The 26963-nt window shown below is 41.5% G+C and overlaps 1 protein-coding gene across 1 annotated transcript in view; it reads right to left on the bottom strand.

The window, feature by feature from the left end:
- Positions 1–26963, bottom strand: part of GTF2A1L (general transcription factor IIA subunit 1 like) — a gene marked incomplete at both ends in the record, with an annotated part of 141187 nt that overhangs the window by 88727 nt on the left and 25497 nt on the right. The window contains 4 exons of the mRNA XM_082252352.1: positions 10247–10854; positions 13823–13916; positions 16118–16164; positions 23479–23602. Of these exons, the coding sequence (XP_082108478.1) occupies positions 10247–10854; positions 13823–13916; positions 16118–16164; positions 23479–23602 (873 nt within the window). The remainder of the gene's footprint in view (positions 1–10246; positions 10855–13822; positions 13917–16117; positions 16165–23478; positions 23603–26963) is intronic.

Below are 26963 nucleotides of genomic sequence, written 5' to 3'. Positions count from 1 at the left end.
AAAAGAACTGTGCAAACCAGTAAATAAATATATCTAAATAATATTATAAAAGTGAAAAACAATCAATATAGGTTCATGAAAAGTCCATGCGCAAGTGCAGAGAATTATGTAACAATGGTGATCCAAAAAAACATAATGCACTTCAATCCAACAGTGTCACTGATGTGAACGATCCCAAACCAAAGAATCCAACATTGAGTGCAATGGCTGCTCACCTCAATAATGAATAAATCAAAACGTTGTTTATAAGTGAAAAGCTTCTCTGTGTAGCTCCAATGATAGTATTACAGCTGACAAGATGTAGTGAATCACTAGCCCAAAGTCATGGTGCAGTATCAATTTTATTAAAGACAACAGTAGTAACTTACAGTAAAGTCCCCTTGAGAAAGTCACGTGTTTGAGTGACAACGCGTCGGAAGGAGCCAGGTGACGTCACTTCCGGTCCACGGCCGTGACTGAAAAATCGGATTCTCTACACCGCTCATTGCGGGGACCGATGGGTCCATTTTTACATGCTTTACCTGCAACTTTACTGTAAGTTACTACTGTTGTCTTTAATAACATTGATTCTGTATACTGCACCATGAAGCCCTCTCGCTCTATTAAATTCCTATATGAGGGAAATATCAAGGAGACATACATTCATATACTTTGGGCTAGTGATTCACTACAACTCGTTAACTGTAATGGTCATGCATACTGGACACACGAAAAGCTGTGTGTGGCAGCCATTTTGTTCAGGTACCAAGTCGCCCATGCCATTTTGTCAGAATTAGAGACATAGCTGCAGTGGCCTTCCCCATTCCTAATCCTTCAGTTCATACAGTACACAAACTGTTAGCTGATGCCAGACCCTCCTTATCAGATCCTTGGGAGGACAGATGTAGACCCACTCATGCCTGTTAGCCAAATCCACCAGTCTAGAAACTCTAGAAAAACATCAAGCCTAAATAACGAGAGTATTAACAGATACCCGCCTGGTCTCAGGCCTATCAGTCATTTAACAGTCCTAAATATCTCAGCTGGTGGAATGGCCATTACACATTCCTGAATGACTAGTTATTAGCAAAAGACTAAAACTTTAGTATATTTCATAACCTCTACACAAGTAATGACAGTACAACCAGAATAAGGACATAATTACCGCCATCAGTTAATTAGTAACATTTTACGTTCAAACAGACAATATGGGGAGCCAACGAGACACATTAACCCTGCTAGGTAAATTAGACATCTGAGACCGAAGGCAATTCCATGCTAGACAATAATATGCACATTAGCAGAATGTAACCTACAGGTATTCAGATATATTAATATCTATAGAAAACTTGATCTGTGGCCTGGTAATAAACGCTAACAACTCAGCAGCCACATCAGAGAGCTTGTAATTGGTCAGATAATTTCTGTCCCTCCTCACTGACAAGAAAAGGGGACTGTCGTTGAAGTGGTCAGCTCTCGTTTAACAACAAACCAAGGAACACTTGTCAAGTTGTATGCAGGGCCGTCTTTAAGGCAGGGCAAAAGGGGGCAGCTGCCCCGGGCCCAGTCATTGTTGTGGGGCCTAAAGCAGCTGGCCCTTGAGCCTGCAATGTCTGAGAATAGTTAATAAGTGGATTTGGGAGGGCCCAAGAAAATTTTTGCCCAGGGTCCAATCAATATTAAAAGACGGATCTGGTTGTATGAGAGTCAGTGTACCATCTTGCTTAAATGATTGGACTCTGCTGAAGCTGTAAAGTCTTTGTGCAAGGTAGGGCTGAGGGTATCATTGTTCCATATCAGTGACAGCGTGGTGTGAGGTTGACCAGTCATTTGTCACAAGTTTGTGGAAAGGGCAGAGGTCCGACACCGCATTTGCGACATGAACTATCAAATCAGATTATTCTGCTTAAAGTGGAGTTCCACCCTATTTTTATACTTACCTCCATCTTCTCGCTCCGGGTCACCTGAAAAAGAAATGGATAATCGCATATTTTTTTTTTTTTTACTTACCTCGTAGTGAAGAAAATATACTTACCTTACTTCCTTCTTCCTCCTTCCTCGGCCGCGGCCCGTCGTCACTTCCTGGCTCTGCAATGATTCCTGGGAGCTGGACGTCATAGCTCCCAGGAATCATTGCGCCTGCACCGGCCCCGACGTCAGTTCCGGGTCGCGCGCGTCATCCCCTTCTAAACAGCTTCTGGGCATGCCCAGAAGCTGTGGAGGGGTGACGCGCGCGACCCGGAAGTGACGTCGAGGCCGGCGCAGAGCATCGTGGGACCACAGAAGGCGGAAGAAGACGCCGAAGAGGACGCGCTGGCTTCAAGCTGCCCACATCTGAGATGGCAGCGCTGGACAAGACGTTTGCAAGGTAAGTATTTCGTCTTGCAGGTAAGTGCAACCCGGGACAGATCAGAGGCTAGCCATTGTGGAATGCACTAGCCCTGACTGTCCCGGGGGTATTAAAAAAAAACAAAACAAATCCAGGGTGGAACTCCGCTTTAAGTTTAGTTTCAGCATACTGCCTGGTCAATACAGTATATCTGATGACATGCACACCAGACCTCCTAAGATTGTCCATCACTTTGGCAGCAGCCAATTTTTCTCAAAGGGGCCACACCACACTAATGCCTCGTACACACGCAACGATTATCGGCCGACCGATCGGCCGTCTTTTGTCCAGTGTTGTTGTGTTGGTTGGAATGTGCTCTAAACTGCACATGAATTTTCTCGGCCAACAAAAATCAACTTCAGAAGTGATGTCATGTGCTGGTTTACTTTCCGTGTGTTTTTTCTTCTCTGAGCATGCCCAGTCTTGCTCATCAGATTTTTGTCTGCCGAAATATGTACTGACTGACGGAAAATCGGCCGTTGTGTTGACAGCCAACAAAAATTTTATAGCCTGCACACCAGATTTTATTCGGCCGGAAAGTCGGAGTTGGTTGTCGAAAGCCTCATACTAACAAGCCGAAAATCGGCCGATCGGACGTTGGCCGAAAATTCACGGCCAACTATCGTCGCGTGTGTACGGGGCATAAGTCCATCGTTATGGTGGTAAAGCTAAAAATAGGATTCATCACCAGGCCTAATTCTATTTTCACAGCCATCAAAAGCCATCTTAAGCCGCTGCAAGCATTTAGAGGCCCACCATAAATAGAAGGAGGCCCTTTTTAAACCACTGTGCTATGTCTGGATATTGGTCAATTTTATTGATAATGGTATAATTAAAAAATGCAGAGTGTGCAGCGCATGAATGATTAGCTCTGCATATACCAATGATCAGTTGCCTCAAGACTCTTCGACAAAAATTTAACTCACAAAAGGAATTTTTTTATATGAAGCCAGGAATGCCATTCCATGTGCAATAGGATCCTCCATATCCCCAAATGTGCTAACATGCCATCACCCAGAGTGAGGATGCTCTCCTATCAAAATGTTACAATTTCTCTAACAATTATCAGGGTCAAGTGCCTTAGCTCATTCGATGAACTACATCAGAAAGATTATGATGTTATGGAGAGATTTGTCGACAGAGGTTACAACCTCACTTCACCGCAGCAGATAAAAAAATGAAGTTAACCACACTGAAAATCGTGTTCTCTAGACAGAGGAAAAACGATTACACTTTATTTCTCAGCTAATATAGTCCTCATTCCATGTTGATTAAACATTCAGTTGTTAAACAATAAGGCATATTTCACACACAGCTAGTTGCTGTAAGCATGTAGATTAATGGAAAAAATAAGTAGCAAACGTGTTTAAAGTGGAAATTCACCCTAAACCTAATGACCTCATGCCCCGCCTCCTCTCCCCTCCCTCTCTTTAGATTGGATTTTTTTTTTTTAAAACATTTATTGTGATGCAAAGACACCTGGTCAAGAATCCCATCTAAGATCAGGGTCTTGACAATCTTCTTATAGCCTAGGCCATCTTTATGTAGAGCAACAATATATTTTTCCCAGATCCTCAGGGAGTTCTTTGCCATGAGGTGCCATGTTGAACTTCCAGTGACCGGTATGAGAGAGTGAGAGCGATAACACCAAATATAACACACCTGCTCCCCATTCACACCTGAGACCTTGTAACATTAACGAGTCACATGACACCGGGGAGGAAAATGGCTAATTGGGCCCAATTTGGACATTGTCACTTAGGGGTGTACTCACTTTTGTTGCCAGTGGTTTAAACATTATTGGCTGTGTGTTGAGTTATTTTGAGGGGACAGCAAATTTACACCGTTATACAAGCTGTACACTCACTACTTTACATTGTAGTAAAGTGTCATTTCTTCAGTGTTGTCACATGAAAAGATATAATAAAATATTTACAAAAATGTGAGGGGTGTACTCACTTTTGTGAGATACTGTATGTATCGTAGGGCCTTGCCAGGACCTGATGCCTGGGCCAAACACTTTGACACATCAGACTGCCACACAGAAGCCTTTAGATGTACTTTAACCACTTCTGGACCGGAAGGTTTTCCCCCTTAATGACCAGGCCATTTTTTTTCGATAGTCAGACTCAGTAATGCTCCAGTGTATTGTGAGCATCTATGGAATGTAGATGTGGGGGATAAGGGAAGGAAAGAGGAGAGGTGGGAATGGGATTGCCAGATTGGGTTATATATTTTACATGCAAAGCAAATATAGAGACTTGCTGATTCATACAGCTTTTAGCTACAAGAATTCAAATCACAGTGTGTGTGTGGGCACACTTCTGTATGGCTGTTGCTGTGGGTGTGTGTACAGATTTTCAAAAACATTTAACCACTTCTCGGCCGGAAGGATTTAGCCCCCTTAACCACTTAAGCCCCGGAAGATTTTACCCCCTTCCTGACCAGGGAGTATTTTGCGATTCGGCACTTGCAACGCTGTACCCAAACGAATTTGACGTCCCTTTTTTCCCACAAACAAGAGCTTTCTTTTGGTGGTATTTGATCACCTGTGCGATTTTTTGATCATGCGCTATAAACAAACAAAGAGTGACAATTTTGCAAAAATAACAATATTTTTCACATTTTTTTATATGAAATTCCCCCCCCCCCCCCCCCAAAAAAAATGTAAAAATCAAAATTTTTTTAAATTTTTGGCCAATTTGTTTTCTGCTACCTATGTTTGGTAAAAAGAAATCACAATAAGCGTATTTTGATTGGTTTGCGCAAAAGTTATTGCGTCTACAACTACGGGAAAGATTTATGTAATTTTATTGTTTTGTTTTTTTACTAGTAATGGCGGCGATCTGCGATTTTTTTGCAGGACTGCAACATTGCGGTGGACAGATCGGTCCCCTAACTGACATTTTTGACACTTTTGGGGGGACCAGTGACATTACTACAGTAATCAGTGCTAAAAATATGCACTGTTACTGTACTAATGACACTGGCAGGGAAGGGGTTAACAGTGTGGGTGATCGAGGGGCTAAATGTGTACCTAGGGGTGTGTTTCTAACTGTGGGGGGCGTGTCTTGTGGAATGACTATAGAGACCAGTGATCTTATATAGAAGGATCACAGGGGCTCTATGATCACTCCAGGGAGAACGATCAGCTGTGTTTACAACAGCCAACCGTTCTTTCTCAGCGGGGAATGTTTGCGGGTGTCAGGCAGCACGCGCTCGCCCCCTGGTTGCCTCCATGTGACCGATGTAGCCCTACGTCGGTTTGCGTGGGAAAGCCACACTGCCGCAGTAAATATGCGGTAAGTGGTCGACAACCGGTTAAGATAAAAATAATAGAGAATACTAACAAAAATGGCATGCCTAGTTTTCCTTACTACATGGGATCTTATTAAAATCCTCTTGTCTGAGAAATTTTCTCTCTAAACCAATTCTATTCAATAGGGACGATGAACTGAATAGATGGCTGGATGTAGAGCCTAATTATAAACAATGTTTCATAGTCCGTGAAGTATTTTAACCAACATCCTGCTTATAAAATAGTCAATAAACAGTATATAGATTTCACACACAGGACTAAGGTTGTCAGCAAAAAGTTTATGCCTGTATATTAGAATACCTGCCTCCCATAAGTGTTGGGTTTCAGGATCCATATATTATTAATGACAGGCTGCCCAGCTTTTCAACACTTGGGAGCAGAGATAACAGGCAATTACCAGCACAGAATTAATGGGATTTACCCATTTCATAAAGATCGGGACATATTTTCTGCAATATAGGTGCTAAGGAATTAAAGACAAAACTGTGACCTCACATTATTACTCAGACTTCGGTTTATACATTGCATTTAAATGGTTGCAACACATTGGCTATTGCATCATCCCCAGATTTGGGAATGAGATGAGAGTTTGAGTATTTTATTGTATTAGAACCCATACGTTATTTGTAGGGAGTATTCTATATTTAAGGAAATCTTAGATTTTGACGGAGATATTTAGTATTTTTGTATAAACTTTTCTTTATTCTTGCCAGGTGTAAAAAAGTAATTTTTAAACTATTTTAGCGAGGTAAATAAGAAATATTGCATATAAATATTGTGTTCTTAAATCCAGCCAACAGGAGGAGCTCTCTGCGCCTTTTCACATGTTTCTCCCTTATCTACTGTTGGAAAAATATGTTTACAGGGCTCAATGTCACAGAGTTTGATGAACCCATTGGGGGAGATTTACTAAAACTGGTCACTCAGATTCTGGTGCAGGTGCACATGGTAGCCAATCAGCTTCTAAATGCAGCTTGCCAAAAACATCAGGAAACTGGTTGGTTTCTATGCAGAGCTGCACCAGATTTTGTACTTTCCAGTTTTAGTAACTAACTCCCACTGTGTCACCAGGCTGACAGCAGACTATTGGGTGGAACAGATGCTAGAGTGGTCCTCAGACAGATGGTCAGAGCAAACAGCAGGCTAAAGGCCAAATCATGGCCAAATCATGCACAGAAAAGGTATTAAACAAATTCCTTCTTCCACACAGGTAGTGCAATGAATGACAATAGAAATACCAGCTCCGTAAGCAGAATATGTGCAGTCAAGTCTAAAGCCTAGTACCCATGGGCCAAATGTCGGGCGACATCAGCCAGGTTCAATAGAAGCCAGCAGACATTCGGCTCGTGTGTACTTGAGTTGGGCCGGCTTTTTTTGAAGGGTCATGACCAAGAAAGGTCTGCCGACTGAGTCCCGCGCTCAGAGTGTTCTAGAAACACAATAGCACAGTAGAGGAGATCTCTGTACTAACATCGGATTTTTAGTACAACGGCTCCGACCTGAGCCGTCAGTTTTCACGCCTCCGTAGGCAGATCCGTGCTGCTCAGCGGGGATCGATCCGCCGATCCCCGCTGAGTCGGCAGATGACAGCTCCGTCTCCGCTTGCAGTGCGGAGAGGGAGGTGTCACAGCCCCCGGTGCTCTCTATGGGGGATCGGATGAGAGTGGACCGCCTGTCCGATCCGATCCCTGAACGGATGGAAAAATAGGGTTTCCATCCGTCCAGATTTCACGGACAGGATCAGATACGGATGGCAGCGAGTGTCAGCGGAGGTGTCTCCGCTGACATCCGCTGCCCCATAGAGCTGCATGGAGGATCCGATCAGATCCGCCTAAAAAACTGACAGGCGGATCTGATCGGATCGCCCGTGTGAAAGGCTGGCATAGAGGAGTAGAAAATTGTTCAACTTTCTAAATATTAGTGGGCTCATATCAATTTTCAAAATGCAAAGGTTTATGACAAAAAAACACAGTCACGTAGGAATTTTTAGTATGAGTGAACGATGAGTAGCGGAACCAATAGAGATAAATTGTAGTGCACATGAGCAAGTTTATTCTGTAATCGATTAACAAAAAATGTATTGTTTCTGTTATGCATGAGAGCCGGTTCACACTCCTCCGACTTGGGACATGACTTGTGTGCCCTCGAGTCGCCCCAAGTCTCTTGTCATTGCAAATTCAATGTAAATGAATGAGATCCGTCTTAATATGCACTACTGAAGTCGCTCCGACTTCAGAAACGGTTCCTGTACTACTTCAAAGCGACCTCTATCCGACTTGTGCACATAGACTTCAATGGGAGTCGCCTCCAAGTCAGATCCTTATCTATTTTCAAGCGACTGTATTTAGACTTTCCAGGAAGAAGAAAAAGATTAGCCAGGCATTCCCCACAGACAAAGTCGCCTATCATATAAGTCTCTAAACAAGTCTCTAAACAAGTCTCTTCAAAGTCGCGCTAAAAAGTTGCTCCTTCACGGGGCGACTTTATGGTCGCGATAATGTGAACCGGCTCTGAATGACAAGTTGGGGGGGGGGGGGGAAGTTTGCATCAATGATGTATCACAATGTTTGTATCACACACCCATTTGACAGATCTATCAAATGCAAACAGATTTTCAAATGATTTCCTACTCATCTATGGCCAGCTTAATACAAATGTAATCTAAACAATTTTGAGGAATAATATAGTGCATGAGCAGTCAGATAGAAGTAAGAAGAAGACGGACCTTTTATACTGAGCATGAGCAGAGAAACCAACCAGTTGTTGAGGAAAGTGGAAGAAATAACGCTGGACCCATAGGGTCATCTCACGGCTACCTTAAAGTACTGATGTTGATGTAAATGATCTGATTCTTGGGCAGGCAGCTTTTACATCCTAGAGGATCTCTATGGTCTGCTTGGCTTGTAGTATAATGTAACACAAATGGAAACCACACCACTGCTAAGATATTCAGTTACAATGTTATTCCAATAAAAGTCAGGGGGACAATCCAACGTTGGATTGTCCCCCTGGCATTTGTTGGAATAAAGCTTTATCTGGACCTCTTAGCAGTGGTGTGGCACTTCATTTTACATCTGTCTTAAATTGGAAAAAAAAAACTATTGATCAGGCACAAACTGAATGTTCAGCCGTCTATTTAAATTTTCCTTCTGAGGGCAAGTGTGCACTGCAGCTAGAGGCCTGTGCCGCATTGCTGAGCGGCAATCAGCAGATGATGAAGGTTCAAGGTTGATCATTACATTCAAGCTGAAATGTACATGCAAGTGAATTATTTAGAACAGTGACAATTACATCCGAGGTTTCAGTAAGAGATAGTGTGCCTGAAAGGAAACTTCTGCTATACACGCTATCCAAAACCAGTCAGTGCTGTCTTCAGGGACAGAATGCAGCCTAGCCAGTCCAAGCCCAAGTGGGGAAGAAGAGTGATGGGTCCCTAAGCTTTCCCTACCAATCTGAAACCTTTCCCTGCCGCTAATATTGTCCCTGACAGTTGGGTGTCCATTATCCACACGCTAAATGCACACCAACCCAGAAGCCAGGGTCTAAGGTAGACTCTGAAGAGACAAGAACTCACTGCTCAAGGTGGTGTGATTGCCTGATGACTCACACTGGTGCATGCCCTGGCTCGCCTCTGTGAAAACTTGATAAAGGAAAAGGAATTGGCAGCACTCCAGGTTGAGTCAACTTTATTAAGGTAGACTCTGCCTGACCGGAGATGGCAGCCAGAGTAAGATGGGCTGTCAGTATCTAATCAGGGTGCTGCCCCAGTGACCCAGGAAACCATGAAGGAACTGTGTTCATCTTCCCTCTTTTTCCTCTTCACTTCCAATGCGGTTCAACACCACCTGCAGTGGAGAAAATAGACTACACCTGGCTACAAGTCTGTAGTACAAAAAAATTAATAACATATTGGTTTAAAATGACAACCTTTAACAAAACATTAAAATCAAATCGACCCAAACCAGTAGTTTTACAGTGGAACCTGTTGCATGTGATATGCTAGTGTTTTAGTTATCCATAAGGTTTTTAGTAATGATTGCGGAGTATACAGCTTTACGGTCACAAGTCTAGTGGAAGAATAATGGTTCGGTCTTCCTCCTCCCAGGAAACACATACGACATAGGCTAGATCAGCCTTTTTTTTTTTTTTTTATTTTAACCAGGGTGCATTCTGGGTTCTTCAGGGGTGTCTTGGGAGAATGCCTAAAAACTGCCACAAATTGCCCAAATATTGTTAAAAAGCCAGCAAGTGGATCAAACCTGACCCAACAAATGACGTTAAACGCTTGCACAGAATCTTTGTTTGCCCCTTCCCAGCCACATGTCAGCATACTGAGGGAGAAGAGAAATGATAGCATAATAGTCAGTACCAATATGCAAAGGTGGAGGAATACCTCTACTGTTGGGTGGGTGTATGGATGCCACTCCATACTTCCAACCACACAGGCTCTTTTTTTATAGCAACTAGTGCTCGACATTCAGATAAAAAATGCAGCAGAAATAAAAATGCAAATAAAATAAGCCTCACCTGACTTTGCTCATTCAAGACCAACAACTCACCTTATCTGGTACACTTGTGGTGTTCTTGTCCAGTGGTATATTTTTATTCCCATTGTCATCTTCGTCATCCAGCAATAACAGCTCAACGATGTTATCAGCAACCTGTGATTTTAATAGGCTTGTGCAGTCATTGTCTGGCTGTCCTTGAACTGTCTGAGCCATGTTTAAGTTATTCAGCAAAGATTCAGAGTTATCAGCCAAGGTTAATTCCGTCCGCTTGGGACTAAACAGCAGTGGTGGCATATCATTACAATTATTTTCTTTTAAACCATTCAATGGCTGATTAAGCACATTACTTACAAGTTGCTGCTTCTGCATATCAACAGTCTGCTGAATAAATGGCCCTCCATTAGCATTTCCAAAATTATTATCCGAAGTGTTTTCGCCCTGAAGTGTACCGTTGACCTCATTAAACTTGTTGGCTTGAGTCACGTGCGGCTGCTGCCATTTTTGTGCACCTTGAACCTCCCCACCCAGATGGGTGCTTGTGGCTGGTTTGGGAGGACGGCTGATGTGCTGAAAGTACTGCTGAACCGGCTGCTGAATAATTCTTGGTGCTCCAGGTGCTTGAGTTACCATTACTGGCACAGTTACTTTGTAAAGTTGTCCTAAGTTAAAAAACACAAACAAAAATTTCATATCAGCAAACTATGTAATTGGTATTAGCTTACGTAAACCTGAAATTCATGCTAAACAAATACTGGTTTAAAAGAGCTTTTGTGGTCATACTGCTCTTCTGGGTCACATGCTTGCACTTATTTCCGCACTCCTGTGACCTAGGTTTGTTATAACGCTGTCGGCTGGCGTCAGACAGCGCCGGGTTTATAAGGGGGAAAAAGGGGCAACTGCCCTAGGACCCCCGATAGAAGAGACCCCCCTCTATACAAAAATAATATAAAACAATATAAGAATAATTTAAATAAAGAAATATTAAAGCATCAAATATATGTAGTGCACCCCCTAAGGAGTTGCAAAGTAGACTGGGATCCCCCACCCTGCACAGCCAGGCACACCGAGTTTTCACAGGCACTCCAGAGACAAAAAATAGTCAGTGACAAAAAAAAGAAAAAAAAAAATAGTCCGTGACATTGGTTTTCTATTGTTATTTATTGAGGGTTAATATCTTGGATAGGAGATTATGGGATGCCCACTTGATTTTAGCAAACTTCAATAAACATCTCCAGGGACACTCTTCAGTCTGCAGTCTATATACAGCTCCAACTTCTTCCTCCAGCACACACTTGCTTGCAGACCCCAAGTGAATCACTGTTTGGATATCTGACAAAGCTCTCAGTCAGAGGTGTAAGCGATGGCCCATTACAGGCAGGAACCCAAGGCCCCTTGTAGTGTAGCAAAAATACAGTGAAACACCTAGCACATTACCTCCTGTGGCTACTGATCCCAGCACCACCTCCACCACCTCTTCCGGCACTGTCAACCCACCTGGCTGCAGCCGCCCCTTTTTACTAGCCCTTCAAGCCAACTTCTCCACTATAGTCCTCTAGAGTGACACTCACCAGCCCAACTGTCTGACTCTCAGGAGATCTCCCAGCAGTGCTGACCTGCTCCTGCTGTCCTCTCTCCCATGCCTCCAGGAAGGGTTTTCCCTGTGTGTTATGGCAGGATCCTTCCAGCACCCGAGTCCTGGCCCAAGGCACCCTTGAGGGCCACCTCAGCACTCCATGTCTATCTTCCACCCTACTCCCCCTGCTGGCATGGCTTATGCCTATTTATGAGGCAAGTCTAGCCTGCCAGCCTTCTACTGGGGATTGGCTGAGACCCTTGTGTAGGGTGACTAGTCTTGTGTCCACCTCCATGAAGTTTCCTGCAGGCAACCTGTAGTGGGTGGAGCTGCTGGGTCCCACTCACAGTTGCTATGTGCAGTATAGTGAGGATGTCCCTGCTACTTATACAAAGAAATGTCTGGTTATGCCATGGTATTTAATGCACACAAGTAGATTTGCATCCTTAGTAGATAGTGAGGAGTATAGTTAAATGGGAGCTTTTGTGCCTGGAGTTGGGTTCTGGTTTATACTTTAATCCAAGAAATGAAATATACTTGGAACAGGCTAGTAATACTTCTGGATAATATCAGGTAGAGTTAGGCTGGCCACAAATTAGTGGTTTTTTTTCTTTTTCATTCAGCCAGTGGGCCAAATGGGAAAAAAAAAAAAGGATTCCGCAATCCATACAAGTAATGTGGATAAAGAAATCCTTCACATGCCATTGTACTGTATTCTGACTAGAGTTTGGCCGAACACTCCCTGGTTCGCACCAGAACTCTCAAACATGGAAAATTTTGAACCCGAACCGTGAACCCTATTGAAGTCTATGGGATCCAAGCTTAAAAAATTAAAAGTCCCCATTTTAAAGGCTTATATAAAACTTAATGGACATAAAAAGGGTACGGGGGCCCAGGTATCAATGCAAAAAAATGTATTTAAGAAGAGGTTTTTAAGGGAGCCGTGATTTTATTGATGCTTAAATTGAAACAATAAAAATGAAACATTCCTTTAAATAAAGTGAAAGTAAAGTGTAAAGTGGCGCATCTATACTGGGTATAAAGCCTGCTGCAGGAAAACTGACATGTATAAAAAAAAAAAAAAAAAGACATTTAAAATTGATGTATGATGAGGCCACAATTTAGTGCACTCGGAACAAGATTAGAGATTTTTTTGGTTAAATTCTGGTGTCACTTTGGCAGACTTTGGATGGAAAAAAAAAGAAGTTTTGCACCACAGTGAGCAAGCCTTATGTGAAGAAGCCAAATTATAGTACAAACAAAAAAATGTGTATACAGCACTATATGTAATGTAATGCTATTAAAAAACTACACCACTGACACACTCTACACTAACACACTCTACATTCAGAGTTACAATAACAAACTAAGCAGCTATCACTGAGCCCCGCTCCATCTATTTCCAACACAGGGCAAAAGGTCCCAGGTACATTGCTTCAACCAATTATGGCCCTAGAATGCATTATACAGCGCGCAGTGCATTGTGGGGCACTCGGTGGGTGAACTTATGCTTGACCCGAACTGCTTGCCCAACACTTATTCTGACAGCAGGTATTCTCTGCTGTCAGAATACACTGGTCCGTAGCTACAGCTGTGGATGGACAAAGTTTTTCCAACATTCACGTTCCCTTTGAGCAGGAAAGGCCATAGTGGGATTGCAATTCTGCTGGCCCCCACTGAACCAGCCAAATTTTTTCCCATCTATGGCCAGGTTTAAATCTTTTCTCTAGATCTTCCACCTATGGGAAACCCCTCTTTCTTTCTCAGTGAGAGGGGTTGGGCTTCCTGTGTAAAAAGAATGAAGTAATATGAATCTGCAAGCTTGGTTAGTACTGGGTATGCTAGAAATGACTACAATTAATTATTTATTACATTTAAACCATATTTAGGAGTGATGCCCCAGTAGGACTGTCTGGATTTACTGACTGACTGACTGGATTTACCTGCAAGTCCATTATGGCACGTTCAGACAGCACCATCACGAATGAGAAGGGGGTATTGGGGTGTTCCACTATTGAGAGAAATATGCTTGTTATCCTAAAAGACCAACTTACCAGAAGCAGTTTGCACGGTCATTCCAGCTGGTAGGTGGATTGGATACGTGATACCATGGGGTAAAGTAAATGTAGTGCTTGACCCTGTTGAATGCTGAAAATACATTAAAAAAAGTTTTTGATCATTAGATAAACCAAAATTGCACTAAAAAAATTAAACAATTGGGGTCTACATCTAATTATAAATCCTGCAAAATTGTATTTTGAAAGAAAACATTTCAATACCAAAAGCTTAGCTCATATTATTGCTCCACATCACCGATATGAATGTGCAACATTGCTCATATCCACCGGTATCAGCAAACTACAGCAGAAAGTCCTTGCCAACATTAAGAAAACAGCTCAATTGACCTTTTCAGGCAGTCGCATTGGTTTCCCCTAGGATTATGTGAGAAAGGTTTGCTTGTTCTTTCTTGTTTATTAACATAAACAAGTATGCATGTGTAATTGAGGGAATTTGTGTTTATGTCAATTGGGATGGTGTCCACACATCTTGTATGCTTTTTAAAGGTCTACAAATAGCTATCTTGTAATCATGCCCATTGGTTGGGGTTAAAAAAAATGTTCCCCTTTAAAAAGCTGCAAATTTGTTTAAAGTATAAAAACAAATTGCATGATTAGTTAACCACTGTGAAGTAAATGAACATGAATACTTAATCTAAGCTTGCCTGCTTCACCAGCAAGTCTACCCTTTTGTTTCCAACCTTTAAAAACCAGATCATTGTTTTTAAGCTAATTGTCCTATGTACAACATAACTTCCCTAAAAAATAACTACTATACTGTACGTAAGTATACTATTTCACTAGTAGGTCAACGATGTCACAAGGGTGACATAATATACATAGTTGGCAGGGTTGAATAAAGATATCAGTCCATCCAGTTCAACTCGTGTGTGTGTGTGTTAAAACCTGTGTGGGTGTGCGTATTACAACCTGTGTGGGTGCTAAAGGAGAAGTACAGCCAAAGCTTGTTTGGCTGTACTTCTCCTGTGGATCACAGGTTCTGCAGTTTGTTCTGCACTCCTGTGACGGTTGACATCACAGAGATGGTCCAGGCTAAGGCAAGATCTCAACAATGTGGTCGGGATCTGTCCACAACCCTGGACCTGCACCTAGCTCAGCCTCTCAGTGAGCTGCTGAGAGCCTGAGCCAGCCGCACACACCCCCTCCATAACCCAGCACTTCAGTGAGCAGGGGGGGGGGGCAGAGAACCTGTGACTGACAGTCACCAGTTCTCTAGTCACGGAGCTATGAGAACCGAGCGATCGGCAGTGTTGGATCGCTCGGTTCTCAGCCTTAGGGTCGGAGGACAGATGCATAGCATTAACCAAAGCTGCATCCACCTAAATAAGTGGAATTCTGGGGGGGGGGGGGGGGGAATGCTGAACTTCTCTTTTAATATGATGTGTCAAAATAAGGGAATCCCACGGGATCCCACCAGGTACCTGGGGATCCCCAAGGGGGAGGCAACCCTTGCTGTCTTGGATTGAGGATGACTTTGTTTCACTAAAATAAAAATCACACCACCTTTAAATCCATGGAATTACACCATACAGTAGTGGAATCACACATATCGACATAGCAGACAAGGCTGTAGCCCTGCAGTGTTGAGTCTTCTAATTTAAAGTGTAATTAAACCCAACAACACAATGTAATATTTTGCAGCTTACTAGTCAAATGTTATGACAGCATTAGTTTTCGGTTTTGTTTTTTTTCTTTACTTCCACCAGGTGGTTGGACCAGTAATGCACCTCCTGTCTGAGGGTGGCTACATTCACTCACTGTGCAGTATGTATGAATTCTAAATTTGGCCGGTTCAGCAGGGACCAGCCGAATTTCGATTCATGTTTGGGCAGGCTGATTGTACCCAAGTTGATCAATCAATTGACCTGGGTACAACCAATCTGTCAGATATCTCTTCATGTGCTTACTGCCACTGGCTATAGCAGCTAGTAGTAATCATTGTATTCCGACAGCCAGGAAGGCTCCACGAGTCCCCTCGCTGGCAAAACACAATAGCGCTGTGGGAGGCATTCCCCCATTAACATTGACTGTGTTGATAGGGGAATCAAGCGTTTTTCTTTCCTTCAACCTGTGGCTTGCCTTAGATTACCTAGTAGATTGAGATGGACTTCACATTAGTGACTAGCGAATGAAAGCCTGACTGATATAGGAATGTTAGTTGGTAAGCCATGTAAAGGATGGAGACTGATACGTAGGTTAACGTCTACCAAATGTTTTGCACCTCATAACTCTGGGAAATAAGAATTCTTCACCAAGAAATATACCACCTACTATGTCTGTTCCTGTAAAATGTGAAATGTTTCTATTTCCTTGAAGGACTGAAAAATAAAAAGTGAGAAATAAATATTAGTAGGAAAATACTAACATTTCTAAAACACACCCAGGTATTTTATCAATTGTGGCTGACCTGGCCCTTTAAAAAAAGAAGAAAGAAAATGGTCTAATTTTTCCTTAATTACTTGGCTACTTAACTAATACTGAAAATATTGTACTGTACATGCATATTGTTTATATTTGCAAACCAGGCGTCAAAAAATGCCACATTTAAGGGTGTTTAATTTTTTTTTTTTTGTCTCCAAATGCCCCTCCATGTTTGCCTCCATGTCCATGCACACATAGGCATTTAGAGACAGGAGCGTTTAGAGGCAGAAAAAAAAAAATCAATCATTTGCATGTTTAAAAGAAGAGTGTTGGGCAGCAAAAACGCAAAGCGCACATAAATGCGCATTAATACTAGACAGTTTAAAATGTGTTCAAGCGTTAGTCCATTTTAATGGAACATTAGAGGGATTTTCTTGGTGCCAAAAAAAAAAAAAATCACAATGAAAAACATAGGTATGTATTACAAAATAAATAATTAAAAATCATTAAACCCATACAAAACACAGTGTACAAAAGCATTGCCTCTGTTTACCTAACCACGTCCCGCCCAACCTATTGCAAAATGTTGACTGGATTAGACTTTCATCGTTCCAGGTGGATGTCGTATGACATCCTCCCGATACATGGCCGTGATCTGTTACCAGCTGTGTCCACCTGACTGTACCAGCCCACTGCTGGTACCATGTTATTGCTGTGACCAATCACAGCAGATAACGTGACAATTGTAAACAATAGATGGCTTCCTTTCATGCTATCCATTATGTACAACTGTGTTTCTAGCTGTGATTGGTCACAGTGATCAGCCAATCAGTACCATGTGATTAGCTGTGGCCAATCACAGCTAATCACAACAATACTAACTGAATGAATCAGTTTCATTCAGTGAAAATGGTTGCCTATACCAATGAAATTCATTGGTATAAGTAAATATAAGGTGTACACTGCGTTGCTCTGGTCACAGTGTATTAACAACAAAAAATTGTAAAAAAAAATATTATTAATAACATATTGCCCCAGTCAATGGCGCTGATCACTGCTACATTAGTTCTATGATGATGCTGTACTGTACTGGCGATAGTATGCAAGAAAGAAATTGTAGAACAAACATTTCTTAATTTCCCAAAAATTTACAATAAAATTACTTGTCATGCCTCTTGTTAAATACCTTGGACTGTCTACTTTTCAAATATGGATAGTTTGGGGGATATTTGCACTATCCTGGCATTTTTGGGACTCAAGAAATAAGATAGGCCATCAGTACATATGTGACTGATCATTTTTCAAATATACGGCATATAAAATAGTTTGTGGACTCTACCTTTCCTACAGACTAAATAATAAACACCAGTTTGAGTTATTATCATCCAAGAAATTGAGCAGAATAAATTTTGGCCTAAATTTATGAAGAAGGATAATTTATTTGAAAAATGTAATAACAGAAATAAAGAAAACGTGTTATTTTTTTTTTCAAAGATTTTGGTCTTTATGTACTAAAAAATGTAAAACCCAGTGGTAATTAAATATCACCAAAAGAAAGCTCTATTTCTTTGAATAAAAATGATAAAAATGTCATATAGGTACAGTAATGCATGACCGCGCAATTGTCATCCAAAGTGTGACAGTGCTGAAAGTTGAAAATTGGTCCAGACAGGAAGGGGGTGAAAGTGCCCAGTACTGAAGTGGTTAATATCCCTGGGGACAAGAATCCCACTTCTGGGTAATGACCTCAAACTGTACATTTAGATGACCCTCTTTGGTTGTGGATCCTCATTTTGTTTGGTGGGCCTTTGTATTGCTAAAATTGTTAGTAATTGTAAAAGGTCTCTCTATGTATTTTTTCATGCAAGAAGAAGCAGAGCTCCCTGCGAAACGCGTTGAGTATCATCCACGGTGGAGACACCCCCAGCAACTTGTAAATCATCTGAATGAACAATTTGGGATCATTACCCAGCAGTGGGGTTCTTGTCCCTGCAGATATTAACCCCTTCACACCTAAGGGTAAAACAGATCTTAAAGTCTAATGCAATTCTGACATGAGTTAGTAAAACCGTACATATCATCACAACTACTTTGTACATGCAGGTGGATTATAACTTATTTTTTTCAAGATAAATTGGGCTTTACTATGATGGTAAATTGTAATGGCTATCTCCTTTTTTTTTTTTCTCTCTCTCATTATAGGACCCTGGCCCAAAATAGTAAACAAAAACATATATTTTTTTAAATTTAGCTGTATATTTCTTGTTACTACCATACCCTACCACCAAAAGAACAACCCAAAATAAACTCTCCTGCTCCAGACGATCACAGTGATACCACATATCTGTGTGTTAGTTGTATGTACCCATAGTACAGCCCAAAAACAGAGCACATTTTGCTTTTTTTTTTTTTCTATCCTACCTAAAACACATGGACACGGTCACTAATATGAATTTAAAAAATGCTTTAAAAAAAAAAAAAATCTCCCCAAAATATACTATGACCTTTGACCCAAACACTAACCTTGGCACTAACCTAGATCAAACCTTGATCTAGCTATTTTTTTATTATTATTATTATTTTAAATACAATTCATCTCCCCCTCCATTCACAAAGAGAAAAACACGGGGCTGACTTCACAGTGACTGATCACTGTGATAGCCAATCAGGGGGTATCCCAGCAATCAGGTGACCTGGAATCAGGAGATCCGGGTCCCGATCATTAAGACAGGGCCCAGGGCTACCACTGAGACCCTGGTCTCAGTGCGGTGCGCTCCCAGTACAAAGACAGATGTGCAATTATGTGAATCCATGGAAAAAAAGCCTAGTCCAGCGAGGCCACATGTACTGTATGCATTACCTTGGCGTGAAGGGGTTGAGTAAAGGGAGGCCATTCTTTTGTATACTGTGTTTTGTATAATTTTAATGCTTTTTAATTATTTGATTTTCTAATAAAGACTTCTGCTTTTTATTATATTGTGCGATTGTATTGGCCCCAAGAAAATCCATCTTTTTAACACCCTCTAATGTTCCATGTTACCAGGATGTAGTGCCTACAGAAACCCTTATTACTCCTTATAAATGCATTCTAATGGGCAAAAAGAAATTAATATTCTGCATATAATAGAATGCATTAACACCAAACGTGCATGAACACGCATAAAAACACATGCAAAACAGTTTTGGGCACCTTTTGTAAGTGGTCTTGTTCCTCCTCTAGAGCAAAGGCATCCAAGGGAAAAAAAAAAAAAAAACACACCCAGTGTGCATAAGGCCTAAAATGTTAGAAGAACAGCAAAAAGGTCCAGTAATCTGAAACTGGAATTAAATTCCTAACCAGTAGCCAGAACCAAAGAATCCTTTACTCTGAGCTTTAAAAATAGTAAATTATGAAATTATTTTTAACTGATTTGTTCAACAAATTCCCACAGAATCTAAGATTTATGAGGAGCCACTGAACACTAACGAAAAAAAAAAAGGATGTAATTGAGAGTTTAAGTTGATTTACGATAGTGTATAGACTGGACACATTGCACAGGAAAAAAAAAATGCAGACCAACATTGTAAAGTAATAATTTTTCATTAAATCTGAATGCACAATAAATAATTTTCATTGTCAAGCAATGTAAGGACAGAATTTTTGTTATGATATCTAAACCAAACTAATGGTTTACTTTAAACATTCTGATTTTTTTCTCATACGACTTGTATCTTACAAGAACACAGCTGTTCATATGAACTGTTTTTGCACTTTGTATGAACCCCATAAATCTGCAAAATGTTTTCACAGTTTGTTTTTGACTCCACAAAGAGCAAAATGTGCTTTGATGAATTATTGAATGATATTAAAAAGCATTGCTTAAAAATTATTTATACGATTACACAGGGCATTAAACATAACCCTATAACTTCATTCCAGCAGTTTCTCTTAAAAATTACATGTAGAGCACGGGAGGGGGTGATTATTAACAACAGAATAAGCAATGAAAAATGTCATCTGCTAACGATTCATGAGTTTAACAGAAAAAAAACACTGAATTTAAAAATCTCTAAAAATATAAAAAGGTGCTTTAGGGGTTTTTTGGGTAGGAGGTATGCATTTTTGTAACTGTTGCCAATGCTTTCTTAGTGGAAATTAGAAAGAAAATATTTAGAAGTAGTAACCTAGAGCCAGGAGAACAAGAGACATTTTTAATTAATTTTGGGTGGGAGGAAAGTAAGTAGAGTGCAGCAGTAGGTGACGATGGTAGCTAGACTTCAAAAACAAGACAAAAAGTATTCAGATAATTTGCTTTCCAGGCAGCGATTGACTATTTGCTGATCTTAATGGAGGGTACAGTAAGAATAGCTAGCTAATGGGCAACAGAAAGCTACGACTATGACCTGATCACCCAACCAGGTACCACGCCAAAAGATTGGTTGTGGTTTCTCCTTGTTATTTATGAACCTATGCCATAGTGATGTTACACATACTGCTTACTGTGGTTAAGGACCCAAGTTCTTTGTTTATGTGTCAAATCCTCACATGCACCCCTTGAATAACCTTTTGGGCTCTGAGCAATTGAGTCAACATTTCCTGTAAACTTGGCAAAACGTGTATAACCTGAAATAACGTTCTGTTCCTAACTGAACCTAACTGTGGCTGCCACAGGTGACCTGCATAGGTGGAGTCTCTTTGAGAAAGTCCATGCTTGGCAGTGCTATAAAAAGTCCATGTTCCAGGGTTCTTCCAGCAAATTGGCATTCCAGAGCAGACCACAGGTCCCAGCAAGTCTTTAAGGGTAGTTCCCCTTGTGTTTCTCCAAGTGTCCCCCAGAGCCCCCCTATGATCCGAACCGCTTTCCTTTTATAGGACATGGGACGTAGGAGGGAGGCTGGACCCCAGCGAAAGCCCACGAACACACCTGGGAAAGGAGGCAAAACATTAACCCTGCCCCCCTGACCTGGGCAGCCGGGTGCTAGCTAAAGACACAGAAGGCTACCTACCTACATGCCCACCTACCATCTTGCTGAGAGAACCTTTTGTGCAGACTTCATCCCTAAAGCTACTATTGCCTGCAACACATGTAGGACCCTCAGGAATGAAGAATATTTGGTGCTCTCCAGTTGTAGACAAATCAAAGCTTTATGTAGGTCTGCCTAGTAACCTAGAGCCAGGAGAATCAGGAGTATTCTAAAGCCAGGAGAATAAGGGCACAGGATTGATTTTTTAAAAGGCAAATAGACTTTGCAAGTGCAGTTGCACTCATTTTCCCCAGAGCTTGATGAATGTGGTGAAGCTTTGCTGATTTCCATCATCTGAACATGTACAAGCAAAATGCATTTTTTTTCCCCTTGCACCAGAGTGGGTTATGTTTACAAGGTGAATCTTTACCACATTCACTAAGCTCTGGGAAAAATGAGTGAAACTGCACTTGCAAAGTAGAAAGTCTATTTGCCTTTAATAAATCAATTTCAATGTCACCATGTGGGGCCTTAGATTGCACTGCATAAACTTCTTGCAATTAGGAAGACAAAGTCTTATCCCTAAAGAAAACAGTTTGTAAGATAACGAAACTGCCATTACCACTTCTTATTTTACAAATGGTAGATTCCTGGCTGCCTTGAACCGGATTCAGAAAACTGTAGGTGCTGCTCCAAACTCCTTCACCATTGAGCCCATCCAGTAGCTCATATTAAGGGTACTAATAGCTGGGGAGGGCTCATCCTGACTCTGTGCACGAAATCCAGCAAAAGAAATTTCCCGAGCGCCACACATCAACATACCCAACAGTCACTTAAGTAAAAGCAGCCTTCTGCCTAGCTCAGTCCAGGCGATGCCTACTACGTGTTTAGCCCCCCCACAGCACTTCGCAATGGAGGTCTATGATGAAGCCCCATTGGTGGGGTGAAACGCGCCAACAAATACAACACACCACTCTCCTGTGCTTAGAGGTCGGTCCCACAAAGGTATCGCTCTAGGCTCTTGGTATTGGCAAATCCAGGTAACTGGCACCTTGGAGCTTAGTTGGTTCTGACGGAGAATGTCACATCTGTTATGAGAGACTCTGGATGTTATAGCTACATAGAGTTGATATGCCTTTGTCAAGCATATATTTGCGAGTATGAATTTTCATCAAATTAAGCAGTTTTTTTTTTTTAAGATAATGCACTAGGCCGGTGTGCCCTCTGTCTATTTCTGAATTCTTTTGTATGTGTGGTGAAACGCATCAGTGCCCTGGCTTGGAAGGAGCTGGGCTGAAGCTACTTTTACCTAAGTGACTTTTGAGCATATTGGTGGTTGATGCTTAGGACATTTCTCTTGCTGGATTCTTGGTGGCTGCCATGTTTACCCTTTTGTTTCCTAACCAGGTTTGTACCCAGACCACGCCCTTGCCTGCTCGGCTCCTGATCCATCCTGCCAGTGTATGACCTGGCTTGCCTGACTCTGCTTCCTTGACACATCCTGCTGTTCTGCAGTCTGCTGCCAGTGCATGTCTCGCCTACCCACTGTCACCAGTACCAGCCTGCTTTAGTCTGCCATCCAGCAGCTGTCTACCAGCTTGCCTGCCTTACTGAAGACTATGGATGACCTCTTCTGCCTGGTATGGATACCCACTCTGCTACTGGCAAGACCTACAGGCACTAGTGTCACTCTGCACTCCTGTACCTTATGGTCTCACTACCAGGGGCCCTGAGTCAAAGGTGTAAGAAAGGCCTTCCTCATCATTTCAGGCTCTGCTACTAGGTACGAAATAATTTCAGCTTCACTTTCCTGCAATTGGGGCCCATATACACATGCATGTTACGGAAACGTGCAGTAAGGTGCCATTTTTACACTGGTTTGGTGTGGTGCCATTCATTTTTAATGACACCCCAATCCATCTCCACATTACACCTGCACTGCAAAGCACCTTAGCGCACCACAACACATGGCCATCGATTTAATTAATACCCAACACAGTGCTCTGCAAGCAGAAAAAGGATGATGGGCCTGAATATCGCACATCACACAAAACCCTGTATGAAAAGTAAGCGCAGCCTCAACCCCGACTCCATCCACGTCACACCTCCAACACGTTTCACCCTGGCCACGGAGCTTAGTCATAGAGGGGCGTTGCATGTGCTGCAACATTTGCCTTAGCGCATGCCCCAAGATTTAAAAGAGAATCAGCTTCCATCAGAGCCATTTATTTTTGACAGATGGGTGTATAATACCTTATTGGTAAACTTTTAAGATCTATAAAAAGGTAGAAATATGAAGGGAAAAAAAACAACATAAATCAGCCAACCTGTTGATGCATGAAGAGACTGATGCAAATGCTGTGGCAACTGAAGAACAAACTGAGGTACGTTACAGTGATCTCTGAAGAATCCCTCCGTTGCTTTGGACTGCATAACTTTGGTTTCCCATAACTGTAACAGAGAAAAGATATCGAAGTGCCTTTCATTTTTACATGCATTGCAGAAGATACTTTTTAACCACTTAAGCCCCGGAAGATTTTACCCCCTTCCTGACCAGGGGTTTTTTTGCGATTTTTTACTGCGTGACTTTAACTGACAATTGCGCAGTCATGCGACGCTGTACCTAAACTAATTTCACGTCCTTTTTTTCCCACAAACAGAGCTTTCTTTTGGTGGTATTTGATCACCTGGGCGATTTTTTAATCATGCGCTATAAACAAAAAAAAGAGCGTAAATTTTGCAAAAATAACAATATTTTTCACATTTTTTATATGAAATTCCCCCAAAAAAAAATGTAAAAATCAAATTTTTTTAACATTTTCGGCCAATTTGTTTTATGCTACATATGTTTGGTAAAAAAAAAAAAAAAAAAAAAAAAAAAAAAAAAAAAAAAAAATCGCAAAAAGCGTATTTTGATTGGTTTGCGCAAAAGTTATCGCGTTTACTAACAAAGGGAAAGATTTTTGTCATTTTTGGTGTTTTTTTTTTTTTAACGAGTAATGGCGGCGATCTGCGATTTTTTTTGCGGGACAGCGACATTGCGGCGGACAGATCGGACCCTTGACTGACATTTTTGACACTTTTGGGGTTACCAGTGACATTACTGCAGTAATCAGTGCTATACATATGCACTGTTACTGTAAAAATGACACTGGCAGGGAAGGGGTTAACTGTATTGGAGAGGGAGGGGTTAAGTGTGTCCTAGGGGCGTGTTTCTAACTGTGATGGGACAGGTCTACTATTGTAAAAACAGAGATCAATGGTTCTACATAGTAGAACCGTCTGATCTCCATTTTTACACAGGGGAGAATGACAGGCGGCTTGTTTACATAAGACGCCCGCCTTTCTCCCGCTCTACCGACGATTGTAGTGTGACCGGCGGACATCGGGTCCGCCGGTCACACGCGCGGACTCTTCAGTGAACGGGGCGGGCGCTCGCCCGCCCGCCCGCTATTGGCTCACAAACCGGTCACAGGCTAGTGACCTATATATACACGTCACTTTGCCTGGCCGGGGCTGACCGCCGCAGTATATCTACTTGCAGCGGTCGGCAAGCGGTTAAAAGGGTTGGTGTACTAGAGGGACATACATTTCACTTGCCATGCAGTTTTGCATGTTACTTTTAGGTTTCCAAATGTGCATTATAGAGAAATGTGCAAGTCCATTTTTTCTTTAGAATACACTGATGAAAATCTTAATTTTAAAGCAGATCCGTGCTTCGCATAGGAATCACAATGCAACAGGTTCACTTTAAAGGGTAATTAATTTCAAAATACTAACAACAACATACAAAGCCATTCACAACTCTGCCCCGAGCTACATCACCAAACTTGTCTCCAAATATCACCCAAACCGTCCTCTCCGCTCCTCTCAAGACCTCCTACTCTCAAGCTCCCTTGTCTCCTCCTCTCATGCTCGTCTCTTGGATTTCTCCAGGGCCTCTCCCATCCTCTGGAACGCTCTACCTCAACCTGTACGGCTATCCCCTACTCTAGCTGCTTTCAGGCGATCCCTGAAAACTCATCTCTTCAGGGAAGCCTATCACACCGCCAACTAATCTGCCATCAGCTCATTCCCTACTCTTACAACCTATTGTAACACCTCCTCCACCCCATTAGATTGTAAGCTCTTCTGAGCAGGGCCCTCTTAATCCTCTTGTATTGTATTGTATTGTATTGTATTGTAAATGTACTGTCTCCCTCTAATATTGTAAAGTGCTGCGTAAACTTCTGGCGCTATAGAAATCCTTAATAATAATAATAATAATAATAATAATAATAATAATAATAAGGAAGAAAAAATTTATATATATATATATATATATATAAACAACCATATACAATTCCTACACAAATCATATTGTAATTGAATGTTATTAAAAATTATCTTTCCTTTTGAATCTGCAGTTCTGTAATTTTATGTAAATTGTAATGCAATATGGCAACCTAGAGGCGTTCTGTACACAGATGGTATACAGAACCCCCCAGAAATGTTATTTCTGGCTTGTGTAATTGGCTCACTGATTTTCCCAGAAGTCTGCACTAATATACAAGTCAGATTTTGGACATCCCCTTCAACAATGAAAATTATAATGGATGTCCTCACAGGGTGGTACCTTGGACACCAAATAGATACACTATGCCACTTCCTATTAGTTATCAAGGAAGATCAAAAGTTAAAGGAATGGACTTTTCAGGCATAAGTAAAAGCATTTTAAGATGAGTTTTTATTAAAGTGGATGTAAACCCTCACATACACCCAGTGAAGTGAACAGCATCAGATGATACACAGAGATGAGACCAATCAATCCTCCCACATAAGTTTTATTTGTATATGTGCTGTCTTCAGCTTTCTATAGTGTTTAGAATGGGCACCTCCTGTTGGAATTTTCTCTGATTCACCTGTGGGTGTGGATTCTTGTCATACTCTATGAGACAGCCGATTGGAGGAAAGGCACACACCCCCTCTCCACATAGGCAGAAACATGAAGAGCTGTGCTGTGAATAGACCAGCTTTCTGCTAATCTATTTATAGTATCCACCCCAACACAAAATTCAGCCTAATTTTATCTAAGTTAACAGAGAACTTGTCCGAAGTTATCATGCTGATAACAGAAGCAGAGCAGGAGAAAGCCACTGGACTTTTATAAAAATGGACATTTTATTTGGGTACAGCATTGCACAACCGCGCAATTGTCAGAGTAACGCAGTGCCGTATCGCAAAAAAATGGCCTCGTCATGAAGGGGGGTAAAACCTTCCGGTCCTTAAGTGGTTAATGTTTTGCTACCCAATAGAACAGTGTAAAATATAGTACATATCAGTTTGAGGGAAGTTTGACTGCAAGGTAGGTTATGGCATCTTGTATCCAACCAAAGGGAAAGTTATTCTAACATTGTAGTAAGGTAGTTTGTGGGAGGGAGACATTAAATGCATGGGATTTAGAAAAGTTGATCTGGAGATTCGGTAAGGTTTTCAACCGGGAAATATTTTCCACAAAATTTTTGTTCTCCAATCCTCAGACAATTCTTGGAAAGAACAGAAAAAAACACAAACATAGGCGCTAGAAGTCCCTCCGCATAGCATAAACATTAATATATAATGACCATAAAAAGTCCAATAAGAGGTCTCATAAAAGTAAATAATAAAAAGTTCAGCTGCACCAGGCAGCTTTTTTCAGAGATGAGGGAGAAGACTCTGGAGCAACATGTAAAAAAAAAAAAAAAAACAGAAAAGCGCTCTGAGTGCAGACTGCTTTAAGATATGTAAAAACAAATGGCAGCAACTCACAAAATCAGATGGTGTCAAGCCCCGC

This window comes from Pelophylax lessonae (genome assembly GCF_965119305.1).
Source record: "Pelophylax lessonae genome assembly, chromosome: 3".
NCBI lineage: Eukaryota > Metazoa > Chordata > Amphibia > Anura > Ranidae > Pelophylax > Pelophylax lessonae.
This window is presented reverse-complemented; position numbering and strand designations above follow the sequence as displayed.